Source organism: Clarias gariepinus, chromosome 25, assembly GCF_024256425.1.
Source record: "Clarias gariepinus isolate MV-2021 ecotype Netherlands chromosome 25, CGAR_prim_01v2, whole genome shotgun sequence".
Classification (NCBI taxonomy): domain Eukaryota; kingdom Metazoa; phylum Chordata; class Actinopteri; order Siluriformes; family Clariidae; genus Clarias; species Clarias gariepinus.
Window position 1 is genome coordinate 22032744 of NC_071124.1, and position 17154 is coordinate 22049897.

The 17154-nt window shown below is 38.5% G+C and overlaps 1 protein-coding gene across 1 annotated transcript in view; it reads left to right on the top strand.

Annotated features, from left to right (window-relative positions):
- Positions 1–17154, top strand: part of egfra (epidermal growth factor receptor a (erythroblastic leukemia viral (v-erb-b) oncogene homolog, avian)) — a 63753-nt gene that overhangs the window by 33596 nt on the left and 13003 nt on the right. The window contains exons 2-19 of the mRNA XM_053486330.1: positions 881–1032; positions 2394–2580; positions 2982–3116; positions 3226–3294; positions 4172–4290; positions 4998–5139; positions 7038–7154; positions 8322–8448; positions 8737–8810; positions 9674–9764; positions 9860–10059; positions 10351–10483; positions 11104–11194; positions 12410–12567; positions 12699–12737; positions 12821–12965; positions 13643–13765; positions 14246–14344. Coding sequence (XP_053342305.1) covers positions 881–1032; positions 2394–2580; positions 2982–3116; positions 3226–3294; positions 4172–4290; positions 4998–5139; positions 7038–7154; positions 8322–8448; positions 8737–8810; positions 9674–9764; positions 9860–10059; positions 10351–10483; positions 11104–11194; positions 12410–12567; positions 12699–12737; positions 12821–12965; positions 13643–13765; positions 14246–14344 — 2201 coding nt within the window. The remainder of the gene's footprint in view (positions 1–880; positions 1033–2393; positions 2581–2981; positions 3117–3225; positions 3295–4171; positions 4291–4997; positions 5140–7037; positions 7155–8321; positions 8449–8736; positions 8811–9673; positions 9765–9859; positions 10060–10350; positions 10484–11103; positions 11195–12409; positions 12568–12698; positions 12738–12820; positions 12966–13642; positions 13766–14245; positions 14345–17154) is intronic.

Sequence of the window (17154 nt, forward strand, 5' to 3'; positions counted from 1 at the left end):
GGCTTCTTGTAGCTGTAAAATATGCAGTATGGTCTATGATTTTATTTCTGTAATATAATTCTCTGAAGTGTTTTATTCTTAGCATTAAACCAGAATAACTGTTATTATTTATTTATTTATTTATTGTCTTTTACAATTAAAAGGAAAAAATGGTGAAGAAATGTGCTTTAAAATGTCCTATCCTACTGCAAAAAAAAAACCCACATTATTACGTATTTTCAATTTATGGTGGAAAGTATAAGGGGTGTCAAAACAAGTCAAACCTGGACTTTTCATTGTGCAGAATAACAGAAGAGAGTAAAAACTTTCTTTTATTTCTCAATATAATCCCCTAATTCACTTCGTCTCAGCGCTTCACTAGTGCTCGGATATCATCAAGGTAGAAAGTTTTCTTAGTACACCGGAGCCATGATAGGACTCCCTGCTTCATGTCTGAATCACTGGTTTCCCAGGAACTACTTTAATCTCCTGTACGTGTGGAGCGAGGCTTGGAGCGAGGTCAGGACTGTACAGTATGTGGGATGTGGCAATAACTCTTCTGTAAATGTCAATGCTTTTGTTCATAAGGAATTTCATCAAAAGTCCCGGTTTGGCTTGAACGGCCCTCTTATACGATAATAATGTTTAAAATGGAAACTAACAGGATAACAAGGCTCACAATTAGTTATAAATAAAATAGAAATGTATATATCATTAAAACATGCAAGAAACAAACTAACTTAAAGAAATGGGCAGGCTTTTGGCACGAGAAGGCGACAAACATGAAGTTAAGAAGAAAACCACAGCATCTTCTAATATTCCACCACATTTTATAATATGTTCTTAGGAATTTTATTTATAAGTTATCTAATATTTTTTGTCCTCTTTTTTTTCTTCTCAGTGTGTCAGGGAGGGAACAACAAACTGACTCTGCTGACCACGGTAGACGATCACTACCAGAACATGGTGAAGATGTACAGCAACTGCACCATAATCCTGGAGAACCTGGAAATCACATACACCATGCCACACCATAATCTGTCTTTTCTCAAGGTACAAGGATTTCTTACAAGCTGTCTTTCTGAGATCATACAAATAGTCCGACTTTGCCTGGGAATAAACACACTTCAGATTGAAGAGCGAAGTCTGATTTTGTTATATTCCACATAAACCAATCTTGTGATATTTACAACATTGGAGAGTAGGATTTTCTGATAGCCGTAAGTTACGTCCTTGTGACATTCTAAATGTGGATGTGACACTTTAAAGGCAGTTCTATATAGCAATGAAGACTGGATTATAAATAAAAATCAATCAATCTGTATTATCAACCTAATAGAGTTAGGCGGCGTGGTGGTGTTAGTGGTTCGCACTGTCGCCTTGCACCTCCCACCTTGGTTCGATTCCCACCTTGTGCATGGAGTTTGCATGTTCTCCCTGTTCTTGGTGGGTTTTCTCCCACAGTTCAAAGACATACAGATTATGCTGATTGGCGTTCCCAAATTGGCCATAGTGTTCGAGTGCTGACTGGAGGACCATGGTTATGAAAATGGGAATAAATACAATGGTCACCATTGGTCTCCATGGCCCCTAGTTGGACTACAGAGGTGTCTAGATGGATAAAGGTGTAATTGGGCAAAAATTGACTATATGTGATGCTATTCACAAAACATGCTAGAGACCCTAGAGATCAGTGCTTGGATGTATTTAAAAGCCAGAATGTTAAAGTTATTATTATTGTTGCTCTTTTCGACTGGTATTAGTATCATGCAATCAGAATGGCATTCACAAACATTAGCTAATATCCTAGCTTTCTAACATTAGCTTATTAATTAGCTTCCTTGTTTTTTGACAAATTGAATCGACTGATTTATTAACGTGTCTTTTCCTTTATTTATGTACATAACCATTTAATGCAGCTTTTACGCAGCTAAAAGTCCCTGAATATGTTTCCCTATTTATCTTAGCCTCAGCACGCAAGCTAGCTTAATGTTTAGCTAACACTCCTATTGGGATCTATAATTACACACACACACGCACACTCATACACACACACATGTGCACACACACCTTAGATAGGAATGAAGATTTGCCATGAACAATCCATGGTTGTGAGAATTACAGCGTTTAAAGAGGAAATGAACTGATAACCTTGAGGTCATAAGTTCTTACATGGTGTTGACGCGTCTCTTAATATCGTCTCTACAGGTTTCTTGTGTTTTGCCCTTCCATAAAGAACAATCTAAATGAATAAATGAAAGCTTTCGTCTGTATATTGGTCAGAACCCGTCTCTTTTAATTAACTATCTGTCTGTTTAATTGATGTTAAACTGCTTGATATATGGAATATGGATGACATCATTGCTTTCGTTGAGCTATAGGATTGTCACCAACATTTCGTTGTTTTTCTTTAGACCATTGAAGAAGTCGGAGGCTATGTTCTCATAGCTGTGAGCCAAGCGCCAGTAATCCCGCTGGACAACCTGCGCATTATCCGAGGCCATTCGCTGTATGATGATGAATTTGCCTTGGCAGTCCTGTCAAATAATGACCCGAACACAGGCAAAGGAGTGAAGTACCTGTCCCTCAACAGTCTCACTGGTACGTCATGAATCATGTGCGTGTCATAAATGTTCCAAAAAAACGTTTATGAAACGGATAGAGAAAATCGGTGGATGATGACATTGTGGTGATGGTGTACCATTGTAATGAAATCCGAATGTAGAATTACATTGTTAACAGGATAATGGAAGGTATTGATGCAAATTATTTTTGGGATATACAGTATACACTCTTGGATAAAAACTTAAGATCAGGGAAAACGTTCCAAGTATTTGCTCAAACAGGCTGATCAAAAGTTTAGGACCATAGCCCAAAAATACCCATAACAGAACTAAAAGTGTCAAAAAAAACACTCAGTAGTGCCAATGTTGTTGTTGATTTTTATTTTTATTTTTCATGCCTTTGAGATCCCTTTTAATACGTGAATTCTTCCTCTTAAGAAATACTCCGTGGCGGTGTGAAGTTTCACTGCAATGCTCAATTATGTAACGCGGAAACCATCCAATGGGCCGACATTGTCCACCTGAAGAGCAACCCTAAGATAATCGAACATCAGAACGCTTCGAAAGCAGACTGTGAGCACTCTTTCTTTATCGTTTAATATTTGTCCTCTTGGTCTTTCCACTGATTTTTTAAAATATAAAATTCCTTCTTACTTCATTTTTTTTTTTTTTTTGTTTACAGGCAAAAAGTGTGACAAAAGCTGTTACAATGGCTCGTGTTGGGGTCCAGGTCCTGCAAACTGCCAGACTTGTAAGTAGTAAATATTAGGCCAGGGTTAAATAATAAAATGAAGCGTTGACGAGTTGCTGATATCTGCAGTGCCTTGCAAAAGTATTCCTACCCCTTGAACTTTTTCACATTTGCTCACATTACAACCATAATTTCATGTGATTTCATGTAATAGACCCACACAAAGTGTCACATAATTGTCAGTCAACTTCCAGAAGTTAGCACAGTCTGAAAATATGGCCGCAAAGGAATTAAAGTTTGTCGGTCTGTTCCTGGCACAGAGACTGAGAGACTTTCGGGACGTCCTGTACGTGTTTAATCTAATCCAACCGACTTGTACAGCACCAGTCAAAAGTCTGGACACAAGTTTGGATTTATTTATTCTACAATTTAGAACAAGACTAATGATTTCCAAATGATGAAATAACACATTATGTAATTAAGTCACAACCACAACAACAGTCAGTTCTTATTTTTGGACATGAAAGTCAGCTGTTTCTGGAACAGTATTGTGTCAAGCGCATTCGCAAACCCCATCAAGCACCATGATGGAACTGGCTCTCATGAAGACCTTCCCTTCGTTTAGAGTCACCAGCCTCAGAAATCACCGATTAACAACCAGCACCTCCGATTAGAGGCGTTATGAAGGATTTACAGAGCAGAAGTAGCAGATATACATCACAATATCAACTGTTCAAAGGAGATTATTGTGTGTTTTGGATAAAAACGTCTTCAGTATTGTTTTACAGTGTAGAAATAAAATACAAATCAGGAACGACCAAAGCGCTAGAAGGGGTGTTCAAACTTTTGACTGGTTTTCAAATGTCTCTCTTTCTAAATGTGTGTGTGTGTGTGTGTGTGTGTGTGTGTGTGTGTGTGTGTGTGTGTGTGTTTGCAGTCACAAAGCTGACATGTGCTGAGCAGTGCTCGGGAAGATGTAAAGGCCCCAAACCCAGCGACTGCTGCAACGAGCACTGCGCGTCCGGCTGCACCGGCCCGAGACCTACAGACTGCCTGGTAACATTCACAAGCACTCAGAAAACACTTCACTGTCTGCGTAGTTGAAAATGCAGGATTTACGTTGCTCATCGTGTGCTGTTTATATCACTACTCCCTGTGAGGTTTAGTCGCTGGACTGACCTTTGAAAGTCGGATGAAGAAGCAGAATTCTTCTTAAACTCCGTCAAACCAGGACGGAATTCCATGTCGTATTTTATCTTCTGTCATTAAAATGTTGGAGTTGTAGGATTTTTTTTTTATCTATCATTTTGTAAGTGGAGTAGTTCTTGTTCTTGGCCATCTCTAGAGAATCTGCTTCCGAAGCATAACCAGATTTCTTTTGGTTTTCTCAACCAGAAGTTTTTTCAATGTTGGGCCTGAACATAACCTTTTATAATTCATGGATGGTTCGACAGCTAATAATACCATGTTAAAGTGGATCCAGTTTGAAGCTGGTAATGTAAACAGTTACTAACTATTCTCCAACACTTATTTACTGTTTCTTAAAAGCTTTTTGTACCTTCGAGTTTGGAAGCAGCATACACTCTACTCAGACGTCTCTACTGCTGTGTGTACATTGTGGCTGTTTCGTGATTAAACAACGGCCAGCAATCGCAGCGCCTCCGGCTCTGAGCACAGCTGGAGGAAGCGTAATCTCTGGGGCAGTAAGGAAATGCTCGGTTATCAGAGCTAAGTGTGTGTGTGTGTGTGTGTGTGTGTTGCAGGCCTGCAGGAACTTCCAGGATGATGATACTTGCAAAGATGCATGCCCTCCTCTTATGCAATACGATCCCAACAGACACCAGTTGGTCCCTAACAAGCACGGGAAGTACAACTTCGGGGCCGCGTGTGTGAAGAAGTGTCCACGTAAGATTCGGTTCATTTAGTCAGATGGATTTAGTTATGAAGAATATGAGGACGGAAGATTTATATATATATATATATATATATATATATATATATCATTATTGTTGCTAGATTTGGAAGCTTCTTATTTACCTTAGCAACACAAGGTCACTATTGTAAGCTATGACCAATCACTGATCGCCATTGTTCCCTTTGATCAATAACCATCAATGATAACCAGTGTGCCCAGTGACCAGTCACTGATCCGTCTAATTGTCTAATTGTCTAATCACGGAACACAATGGTTCCCAAAAAAAACAAGAAATTATTTCCCAATTGCCAATTCGCAAGTATTTTTTCCAATTTTTTATTGGGGTTTTATCCCAATGAGCAATTACTCATCATCTTTTTTTGACCAATCGTTTGTCACAGTTGTTCCTAAAGTCCAATCACTGATCACTAATTTTGCCAAAGACCAATGTATTTTTTAACATTTCTCTTTAAAAAAAAAAACAGTTGATTTGACCCATTTTTGTAAACACATTTGCGTTAGTTTGTGATGTCTTGTACAAAACCTTTTTTCGAATGACTTTAACTTCATTCCAATGAAAAGAGGACTTAGTCAGTGCGGAATTTTCAAAACATGTTGTCTGAATCCGACTCAAAAACCACAAACCAGACGCCCAATAAAACCCAACATTCATGCCAATAGTGTCTATGACAAAATCAGTCATGGGATTTTTTTTTAAACCAATTTTCTCAAATTTTTTGCTCACATGATTAGCTCTCACCACCCTAAAAAACAGGTGAGAAACAATCACCATTATTCTCTCCCAGACTCCCAGACATGCAAAGCATCCACAGAATTCATTCTGAGCGTTCTCTGGACAATAAAACGCAACCTTAGGCAGTTCATCACTCGGGCGCTCATTCAAAATAAGTTTAAATTCCACTTTAACCTTGTTTTTGTTTTCCTTAATTTCACCAAGTTGTCCTCAGTCATATCCACTCTCTAGTGAATGCATTGTCTTGTGTACCAAGGGAGCAACAATTCAACTTACACTGGAGGACCAGGTTTAACCCATTGGCCAGACCTGACATTCCTTATTCTCACCTCGTACCTACACATGACTCATATTAACCTCGTGCCCTAAGTCTTGAGTGGTTTGAGTGGTATAGACGATAATGATGATGGGAAAATATTATTTTATAATATTATAATAATTCTATAATAATCACAATTTTATTGCATATTATAAATAAATAATAAAATAAATAATACGTAAATGTAAAAATTAATAGTCAACAAATAATTATATATTATAATTAATATTATATTTGTTATTATTATTATTATTATAAATAATATCATAATAATAAAAAATATAAATAAATAGTTATAGGACATTTTGATAGCTTTGGTGATTTTTAAATTTACACGTGAGAAACAATTTATCAATTCAGTTGATAAATTGTTGCTTTATTGGCGTGACTGATTCTTACATGAAATACTATAAAAAGATATTTCAAACAAATAGCAATTAAAGAAAAAGAAAAAACACTAAGTGCAAAGGTCTTTCTATATTATTGCGTTTCATAGTTTGAGATTAGATGTTACGCAATACTTAAAGAGAAACTGAAGAAAAGAAAGGAAGGGAAACTCTCTTGTCATCGCACAGATCTGTGTATCAGATCACGGTAGTTAAAGTGTGATTGATTACAACCATAGACAATCATTAAATCACTGGGTCGTGAGCTTGCATTTATTTTCCAAACTGTCCTGGTTTCTGAGTAACATCAGTATATATATATATATATATATATATATATATATATATATATATATATATATATATAGTGTATTCATTTTAGCTACAACTTATAATTTTCTTGTATTTTTTTATATATATAATTTACAGGTAACTATGTGGTCACAGACCATGGCGCATGCGTGCGAGTGTGCAGTCCTGGAACTTATGAAGTGGAAGAAGACGGGGTCAGAAAGTGCAAGAAGTGTGACGGCCTGTGTCCAAAAGGTGATGCATGAATTCTCGAACATGTTAGCGTTTTCATAGTAACTAATTCAAATGGAATGGTACATGATATGACATACTGTACATACTGTAGCGATTCACACATAGCCCGATCATAAAATAAAAAAAAATTTATAGTGTGCTGGCATTTAACAAGTAAAAACAAAGAATCGATGTTGATATGGTGGAATGCTTTTCTAAGGAATATTTATAGCTGCTAAAACAAAAGTGATAATATGAACTGACTTGTTTCATGGATGTAACTATAAATGCATTAGCACAAAATGTGTACAAAAGTACAAAATGTGATTTTTATTTAATTAAAAAAATTGATGGCAAATTGTTTTCGTAGAAGAATAAAAAATTATTTCACAAAATACTGGAAGATTTAAAGTCTAATATCTAATAATTAATGAAGACCATGTGGCTTAGTGGTTTTCCGCAAGCGGAAGAGGCGGATAGCGCTGTCCTCCGAATGTGTTACACCCCCAACAGTGCGTGAGCGAGCAGTTCGAAAAGATGCGGTCAGATGGCGTCACGCGGTTCGGAGGAAACACGTGACAGTCTTCTGCCCTCCCGAATGAGTGGTAGTAGTAGCTTAATGTGGGAGCCCCCTAGTGACAGGGAGGAACTGGACACGACTGAATTAGGGAGAAAATCTGGAAAAAAAAATTTTTTAAATGATTAGAAAAAAAAAATAATTAAAAGATAAAAAGATTTTTTTAAAGACATTAACGATTCTAGTGTTTACTCTGTTGTTCATAGTTTTTCTATAAAATCAGATCGGCAAGTTATTAATTTCCTACAGTTTAACCTCTGTATGGAAAAAAATAATGACTAAGATAGACCGGTATCAACTTGCTTGATACTTTGTTACTCGCCCAAGATGGAACATTGGGGCAGAGCTTAGAGGCAGACTTGAGGGTTTGCCTCACATCATTGTTTGAACTTGTTCTTGCCTCAGTTTATATATACAGTATAATATTACTAGGTTTAGGTTAAGATCTTCGTGATCACATCTAGACCAAATAAGACCATGTTACATTAAATACATCTATATTGTGCTAATTTTTGCGATTTCAGAGAGTTTCAGATATAACGTGCAGGTCCTAGGTTTTTAAAACTGATAAAATCTTTCATCGTGTATTTTTATGTTGTTGTTTTTTCCAGTGTGCCCTGGACTGGGAGAGGGTCGTCTAACTAACGTCATGTCAATCAATGCTAGCAACATTGATTCATTTGAGAACTGCACGACTATCACTGGAGACATCTCCATTCTGAAGACAACGTTCGAAGGGTGAGCTAAAAAAATCTCATTCATCATGCTAAGAAAATAAAACAAAATCAGATATAATGAGTGGCTTAGCCGTTACCGTATTGTGCTGGAATCCCTGGATGGCTAAAGGGGGATTTTTCTCTGTCATTAAATAAGACTTTTATCTGCTGCGGTGCTGGATTTATCTAGTGTGCTCGGATTTAGTGGATGAAGTAAAATAAAAAAAATGGCTACATCATATTAGTAAAAAAAAAAAAAAAAAGACTTGATTCTTGTCATCTCTTAATGTTATGTTTTTTTGCTTTTCAGGGATAGTTTTACCAAAACTCCCAAACTCGATCCTGCCAGACTTGAAGTTTTCAAAACAGTCAAAGAAATTACTGGTTAGTACAACTTCAAATAATATTTATATTATTTTATAGGTCTGTTAAGATGAGTCACATGACCTTTTCCATCACTCCGCTCAGTCCAGTCTTTATGCTCCCTAACAAATTTAAGCCCTTAAACTCATCAAAACTCATCTCTAAACACTTATCTTTTTTCCCCCAAATGGATGTTTGTGCTCACAGAACCGTTATCACTGTTAGACTAGGATAAAATCGATGCAGCGAGATGGGACGTGTGGGACGTGTCTGTAAAATCCCTGACAAGAAGATGTCCAACACAAACAAGCATTACGGACTAACCCAGCCTTTTAATACACTTGTCCTCAGGTCATGGTTTAAACAGTTTTTTTTTTGTTTGTTTGTTTGGTTTTTTCGGTGATCCACATACGAGATGCGTTTAAGTCCAACCATACATAAAGATGAAATTCATGATGAATGAAGACATAAAACTGTAGAATATTTTGAACGGTGCGAACGTTTTAAAGGAGGCCGTATTACAGAACAATCCTGGCCGACGGTTAACTTGTCGCTAACTTGCGGAAATAGCTTAGAGTGAGGTCAGGACTGTTTGTCCTGTTTGGGAGTTCCTGGGAGGCCAGCGTTTCAGATCCCAATCATGGGACCTTTTGACCTCATACTCACTTACTCACTGTACAATCATTCTGCACAGTTCTTGCTTTGACTTGAACATCATCCAAAATAATCTGAGGAATTACTACAATGCTACGATATCTAACAACATTTGTTAGATGTTTGCTAAAATTAACAGCGCGAACAGTAACAACGAAACACTGTGTCACATTGTGTCACCATCGGATTTATTTTGGTATATCAATTGATTTATTCCCCTTCGTTCCCAGGCACTTTCCTGATCCAGCAGTGGTCACCTGACTTGCCTTCTCTCAGCCCCTTCGAAAACCTAGAGGTGATCCGTGGAAGAACCAAACACCAGTAAGCGTTTTAACTTTTTTTTTTTTTAAATAGGGACCACTTATTATATCAATACTAAAACGTAACCCGTTCATTATTTTGTTTTCCTCTCACAGCGGTACGGTGAGCCTGGGTGTCACCGGGACTTCCATAACGCACCTGGGCTTGCGTGCTCTGCGTGAGATCAGCGACGGCGACGTAGTCATCGCATCAAACCCCAATTTGTGCTACAACAGTCCAGATCACTGGAAACTCCTGTTTCAGACCGAGAAGCAGACCGTCCGTTCATTGCAGGAAGAAAACTCCACTTTCTGTTGTACGGATTTTACTTCATATTGGATTGTTTTTAGCACAAAAATCGAATTGCTAGAGTTAATTCCTAGTGCTGCGGTTTTAAGGACGGTACCCAAATTATTCAATGAGGCAATTGAAATCTGTAATTTGCTTTCAAAACAAAATGAACCAAGGCTTACATGAGAACTTGGGAATCATCTTTAGGAAACTCTTATGCGATTTCCTATATGTGATCACATGACATAAGACGACCTGATATGACCCTTTAAGGCACAATTTTTACTTTGTTATTTATTTATTTTGTCCTCTGCAGTGGCGCTGAACCGTACCTGCGATAAGATGTGTACGCCTGACGGGTGCTGGGGTCCGGGGCCCACCATGTGCCTGCGCTGCGTCAGCCGGACGCGCAAGAGAAGCTGCGTGGCTTCCTGTAACCTCCTGGAGGGGTGAGTCGAAGCTCTAGTGTACTGTATGTCACAGCTCCAACATTTGCACCAACTGGTACAGCAGCGACCTCATTTCCCCTCTCGTTTGTTCCAACCACTCAGCATTCAGCATCAGCAGTATACTAATCACTGGCCTGATCATCTGTCATCATCTGCACCTGATTCTTACTCTTTCATGCCTTAAGTTAGATGATTTTTTGTTAATGCTTGAATGATTCATAGGTCACTGTGGGGCTTAACAAATGGACTGAAAATTAGAGCCAAAAACATTAAAATACATAAAAATGTCTGGCTCTCTGAATAGAAAATATGAAAAAATAGGGGGGTCAAGACTTTTGCACAGTATTGAAGTATGAATTTGCAGAACGAGGATAAATTTTGAATAAGTATCAGATCCAGCGTATATCCAACTCCAGAACCCAGTGCCTCGTACTGTATTTGTTATGTGAGATGCAGACGTAGCTGTAATGTCGTTAAGACGTCTGCCCCCAAGCGTTAAGTCTGACATGTCTGTGCAATATTACAGAATGTTCCAGAGCTTAATCTGTAGTTACCGAGGAACTCTCTGTATCTCTGTTTGCACAATAACAGAATAACGAACGCTGTGTTTCTTTGAACAGCGAGCCACGTGAATGTGAGGCCAATAGGACGTGTCTGGAGTGTGACCCCGAGTGCAAGCCTCTGAACGGGAGTCTGTCCTGCAGTGGGCCGGTGAGTGGAGGAAAGACACCTCGCCACAACCGTACGCAACCTTAACGAGCTGACGCGGCTCTGCGATGGAGCTCAAGGAGGAGGAACGAGGGATTGTAGTTGTTTTAGAAAGAGACAGCAGGCTGGAGGGGTCGTGAACCTTCACATCTAACACCATCCTGTCTTCCCAAATCAGTCTATCACTTCCCCTCATTTCCTGTCCCATTCCTGGGGATGGATAAGTATATCTATCTATCCATCTATCCATTCATTCATCCCTCTATCTATCTATCTATCTATCTATCTATCTATCTATCTATCTATCTGTTGCTCCTGTGTGTCCGTCTATCCTTTTTGTCTGTTTTAACCTGACTATCTATCTATTCTTTCTTTCTTTCTATCTTTCTTTCTTTTTTTCAGTCTGCTTTTCTTTATGTCCATCTATCTATCTATCTATCTATCTATCTATCTATCTATCTATCTATCTATCCTTTCTTTATTTTTTTGTTTATAATTTGACTGTCTTTACTTTTTTGTTTTTGTCTGTCTATCTATCCATTCTTTCTGTCTATTTCTCACATATTTCTATCTACCTATCTGTCTATTTATCCATCCATCCCTTCTGCCTGTGTCTATCCTTTCTCTCTGTATGTGCTTTTACCATGACTGTATATTCTATCTATCTATCTATCTATCTATCTATCTATCTATCTATCTATCTATCTATCTATCTATCTGTCTGTCTGTCTGTCTGTCTGTCTGTCTGTACCTGTCCCTCCTGTGTGTCCGTCTATCCTTTCTGAATGTTTGTGCTTCTATATGGTATTTTCTTTCTTTCTTTCTTTCTTTCTTTCTTTCTTTCTTTCTTTCTTTCTTTCTTTCTTATTTTCTTTCTTTCTGCTTAGCTGAAGTTTAGTATCTTTGCCCTTTACACTTGATAATCTGGTCCATTTGAGGCTCTTCTTCTTTGCTCACTAGTTAGTCTTCTAGATATTTAACCCACTCGTCACACAGCGATGGTCTGGTTTGCATGATTGCTATGCGTGTTGTCCGGATGCACAATACCATTTACTTTTATTTACTTTTATTTTTCATTCATAACTTTCATTTACACATATAGTATGTCCACTAGATTGAAGAAATTTAGTGTTAGCATTAGATAAGTGTAAGTCAGGCCATAAAAGGATGCAGTGTGCCGGTGCATAAGTGTGTAACAGCTGGTGTTTTCATCGTCAGGGTCCCGACAACTGTATGGAGTGTGTTAATTACAAAGACGGGCCGCACTGCGTGTCGCGCTGCCCGCAGGGTATCCCTGGGGAAAAGGACACCCTCGTGTGGAAATACCCGGACAGCACGCGGGTGTGCCAGCTCTGCCACCCCAACTGCACGCAAGGGTAAGAGCACACGTCTTCTTCCTGCTAACGTGACCTTAGTGAGATTAGATATCCTCTCTCCTCCATGCCAAGAACTGTACAGTACTGTATGTTGGCATCTTGTGACGACATTTTGTGTATTCATTTTTTAGATGCACTGGACCAGAACTCCAAGACTGTAGAGGAACAAAGTAAGAATAAGAAAAGAAAAACTAAAAACGCCAATAAAAAGCTGTTTTTTTTTGTCTGAACGAGCTCTTCTGATGTTCCTCAGTGACACGAGCACGTCGATCATCGCCGCCAGCGTGGTGGGAGGGCTCCTGGCGTTCGTCATCCTCTGCCTGGCCGTGGCTGTGTTCATCAGGAGACGCAGGATCAAGAGGAAGAGAACGCTGCGCAGATTACTGCAGGAGAGAGAGGTTCGGCTCAACAAGAAGACACACTCATGTTTTAATAAAAGAGCGAAAGGGTTATGTCACAACGCTGAATTCTCAGTTATGATTGGTCTGGAGGTCGATCGAAAAAATTCTAGGTTTCTCATGTGATTTATTCAATCATTTCTTAAAAACTTCATCATAATTCATGAGCTGAAGAATTATTTATGATATTGCAGTCATCTAATGTATTATAATCGAATATTGTTCAAAGATCTAAAATAACAATATGACTGGAATCACATCATAGGGAAAAGTTTTCTTACATAACATTGTAGTTGTTTGACTCGAACATCCCTCGTACATAAAGTGATTTCGCTCACACATATTAAGATGATCTGTGTTTATTTTCTTAAATACTTAATCACTTATACTTACTGATAGGATCTTGAAGATTCTATTCCTATCGTGTATGTGTATTATAAATACACGGTCTGGGTCAGTGGGACATCCGTTGTTCAGCGGCGAAGAGAAACGCTCTTAGTCTTCGCGCTGTTATCTGGCCCAAGAGGCTGATAAGTAGGACACGAGAACGTCTTCCTTAACAAAGCCGAGTGTTGTATCGCTCATCATGGGAGAGGAAGCAGCACATCAAGGCAGGATGTGCTCCTCACTGAGTGTGTAGAGATGTTTCCTGACAGGACTTGTGTGTGTGTTTTCAGTTAGTGGAGCCTCTCACTCCCAGCGGAGAAGCTCCGAACCAGGCTCTGCTGCGTGTCCTCAAAGAGACAGAGTTCAAGAAGATCAAAGTGCTCGGCTCCGGAGCTTTCGGCACAGTGTACAAGGTGACTACCCTTTTTCTTGGCTGAGGTCACATGACCTGTATGCAATACGCAAATCACGTGACCTCATAGACGTCTTCTACACATCAAATCTGACTTTATTTCTTATGTTTAAGTGTTTTGAAATATGTATATCAAAAGATTTTTTGATCTATACGAGATCAATTAGATTGTTTTTTGTTATGTAATTATTTTACAGTAAACAATAAACATACAGATAGTACATGTATATGTAGATATAACAGACTTCCTGTTTCTAGGAAACATAGTTAAATTTAAAACATTTGATTTCTCACTGCCACGCTAAATCCTCACCGGACGTTCAGAAGTTGTTTTACATTTGCTTGGCTTCGCATCTGAGACATTTTATTCCTACTCTTTTAGACACAGACTCCTTTGTGCCACTGGCTCGAGAAAGCTGTTTATATTTTGTCTAAAAGTGATGAATGTTCATATGAAGATAAATCGAATCTCTTGATGCAGGGTTTATGGGTCCCTGAAGGAGAAGACGTGAAGATCCCCGTCGCCATTAAGGTTCTGAGAGAGTCCACGCTGCAGAAAGCTAACAAGGAGATCCTGGATGTGAGTTGTTTGTTTATTTGTTGTTGTTTTTTTTGTCTCTTTAATGATGAGAGATTGGCATGTCTTTGACTTTAGTGAGATTCGGTGTTAGAATGATGTTTCGCACATTTACTTGATCTTGATTAGAACTTCATGAGAGACAAGCAGATGGTATATTTAGCAGCAGGATTCTCTGTGGCTTTGGATAAACTGAGCAGTACTCATCTACCAGCCTTTATTTGGCATTTAGACTGCAATGATGATGATGATGATGATGATGATGAAGAACTCAACCTTAATATAATGCAAAATGAATACGCTAATTAAAAAAAACAGTAGTGCACAATATTATCCTGATTTTCAAATCATAAACACACTACCAGTCAAAAGTTTGGACACCCCTTTTAACGTCTTCAAAATCTAAATATGCAATAATCTCCCTAGGACAGTTAATATTGAGGTTTGTCTCCTACTTATGCTATATGCCATACAGTATGTGTTATTTCATTTTTTCAGTAGTTTTGAAAAAAAAATAATGAATAAACAAATCCAGTATTTTTCTAAAATGTAGAAGATAAATCCAAACTTGGATCCAAACTTTTACGGTACTGTATACTTGTACATGTTATTTAATTTGTTTTATTACAATATTTTCCCAAGTATTGTTTTGACAGACCAAGCATTGTTAAATCAAGGTGAATAGAAGTCAGGGCTGTAACCTGACTTCCTGTCAGAACAATGCTTGGTCACACAATGACCATGTGCATGTATTAATTGCTAGCGTACGTGTTTACTCAAAGTTATTAAACTGTACACCGATCAGCCATAGCAATAAAATCAGCGCATCATAAAATCTGAACCACCAGCGCATGGACTTTACAATCCATTGACCTCTGAAGGTGTGCTGTGACGTTATCTAGTGTTAGCAGCAGATTCTTTTTGTCCTTTCAATAGCAGGATGTGGCATCCATGAGTTTGTCCTGCACATTCCGTCGAAGCTCAATTAGACTTAGACATCTGGGGAATTCGGACACCTTGAGCTCTGTGTCGTGTTCTTCAAATCCATTCCTAAATAAATTTCACAGTGCAGCAGGGTGCATTATCCTGCTGAGACAGACCACTGCCATTAGGGAATAAATACTGGGTCTGCAACGATACTTAGGTAAGTCAAAGGACCATCAAGATCAATGCTTGCACTCAGGGTTTTTCAGCAGAACTTTACCCAGAGCACCACACTGTCTTCATCCCATAAGGCATCCTGGAACCATATATTGCCCTGGTAATTGAGGTACACACACCCGGCCTTCCACATCATGCAGAAGGAAATGTGATCCATCAAACCAGGCCACCATGGTCTAGTTTTGATGTTCACATGCCCATTGTTGGAGCAGGGGTCAGCATGGTCACTCTGACCAGTCTGTGGATGTGCAGCTCCATACGCATCAAGCCACAATGCTCTGTGTGTTCTGACACCTTCCTGTCATAGCCAGAAATAACTTTTTCAAATTGCAAATTGTGCTACAGTGACTCACAATTTGAAAAGACTACAAGAGCAGGTAAACAGAGAAGTTGTTGAAGGAACGATTGGTTATAGCTGCTCTAATTGAAGTGATAACAGGAGGTAACTCTTCTTCCAGAGTCCTATAGATTATAGAAAATTGAAAAACAGTTAATTAGTAACATATCATAAACTTTATTTTGGGGTGGTGTTTGTACTGTGTGAAAAGACAAGGTTTTGTTATATCTACCGTAGGAGTTTTGCATGACTATTTAAATAAGCTTTGGGCGAGAATGCATAATCAGAGTGTGTGCTGAAACAGCGTTATGTTGCATTTCTTAGTATTTCTTGGGAGCGCTGCTTCAGCCGCTCGTCCTTGATCCTTGGAGCGAGAAGGTCTTTCTGAGGATTAAAAAAATATTAGTTCAAAAGAAAATCCGCTTTGAACAAGAGGATGTGTTGGATGGCAGGGTTATTCTGAAGATAAGTTAGATATGCAAACACGGCTGCCTTTGATTGCGCAGAACAACTTACAGAAAGGAGAAATGTGACAGGGAACAGGCCTGCAAATATTAATAAGGATGTGCTGCAAGTGGAACCATCTGGAATACACACCGTCGACTCCCTGATGGCCAAAGAGGAAAGGAGCAGCTATGTGTATTGGCCGAGCTTTAAGTCTTTTCCAGAAAGTGACTTTGTCTCTGAGTCGATTCGTTTTTTTTTTTTTTTTTTCTTCTTCCTTGGGCCTTCCGGTAAAGCTGCATTCCAGCATGACACAACTATTACGCTGAAAATTCGTGTTGAACCCCATACGCACATAAACACACACACACACACACACACACACACACACACATTCTTTTCTAGCCTTAATAGGTTCTAATTACTGTTGCTATTCTGCTAGCTATTTTTTGCTAGCTCATTATTAGCCTGTTTGGTGTCTTTTTTTCCCTCAATCTAGGATTTGGCTTAAATATTAGCATTTAGCTACTATCAAAGGTTGACAAATAATAATTCATTGCTAGCCTACGTAGCTGGCTAAAAGCTGGCCACTAATGTGATGAAATGAACAGCTAGTTAGCTTGTTGTGTGCACTAATACAGAATAATAATAAAAAAAAGATTATATGAAAGTAGAGCTTATTGTCCAAAATTATAGCTAATATAACATGGTAAAGTATATTATGGCTAGTCTGGCTAGCATCTCTTTTGGTTTGTTTTTTTAGCTATTTGACTAGGTGTGTGTTGCTAGCACTGTGTTTTCCTACACTTTTTGCTCCTAATTCTGAAAACATTTATGCTAATTATTCCACCTAGTAAAAATCACTCTATGA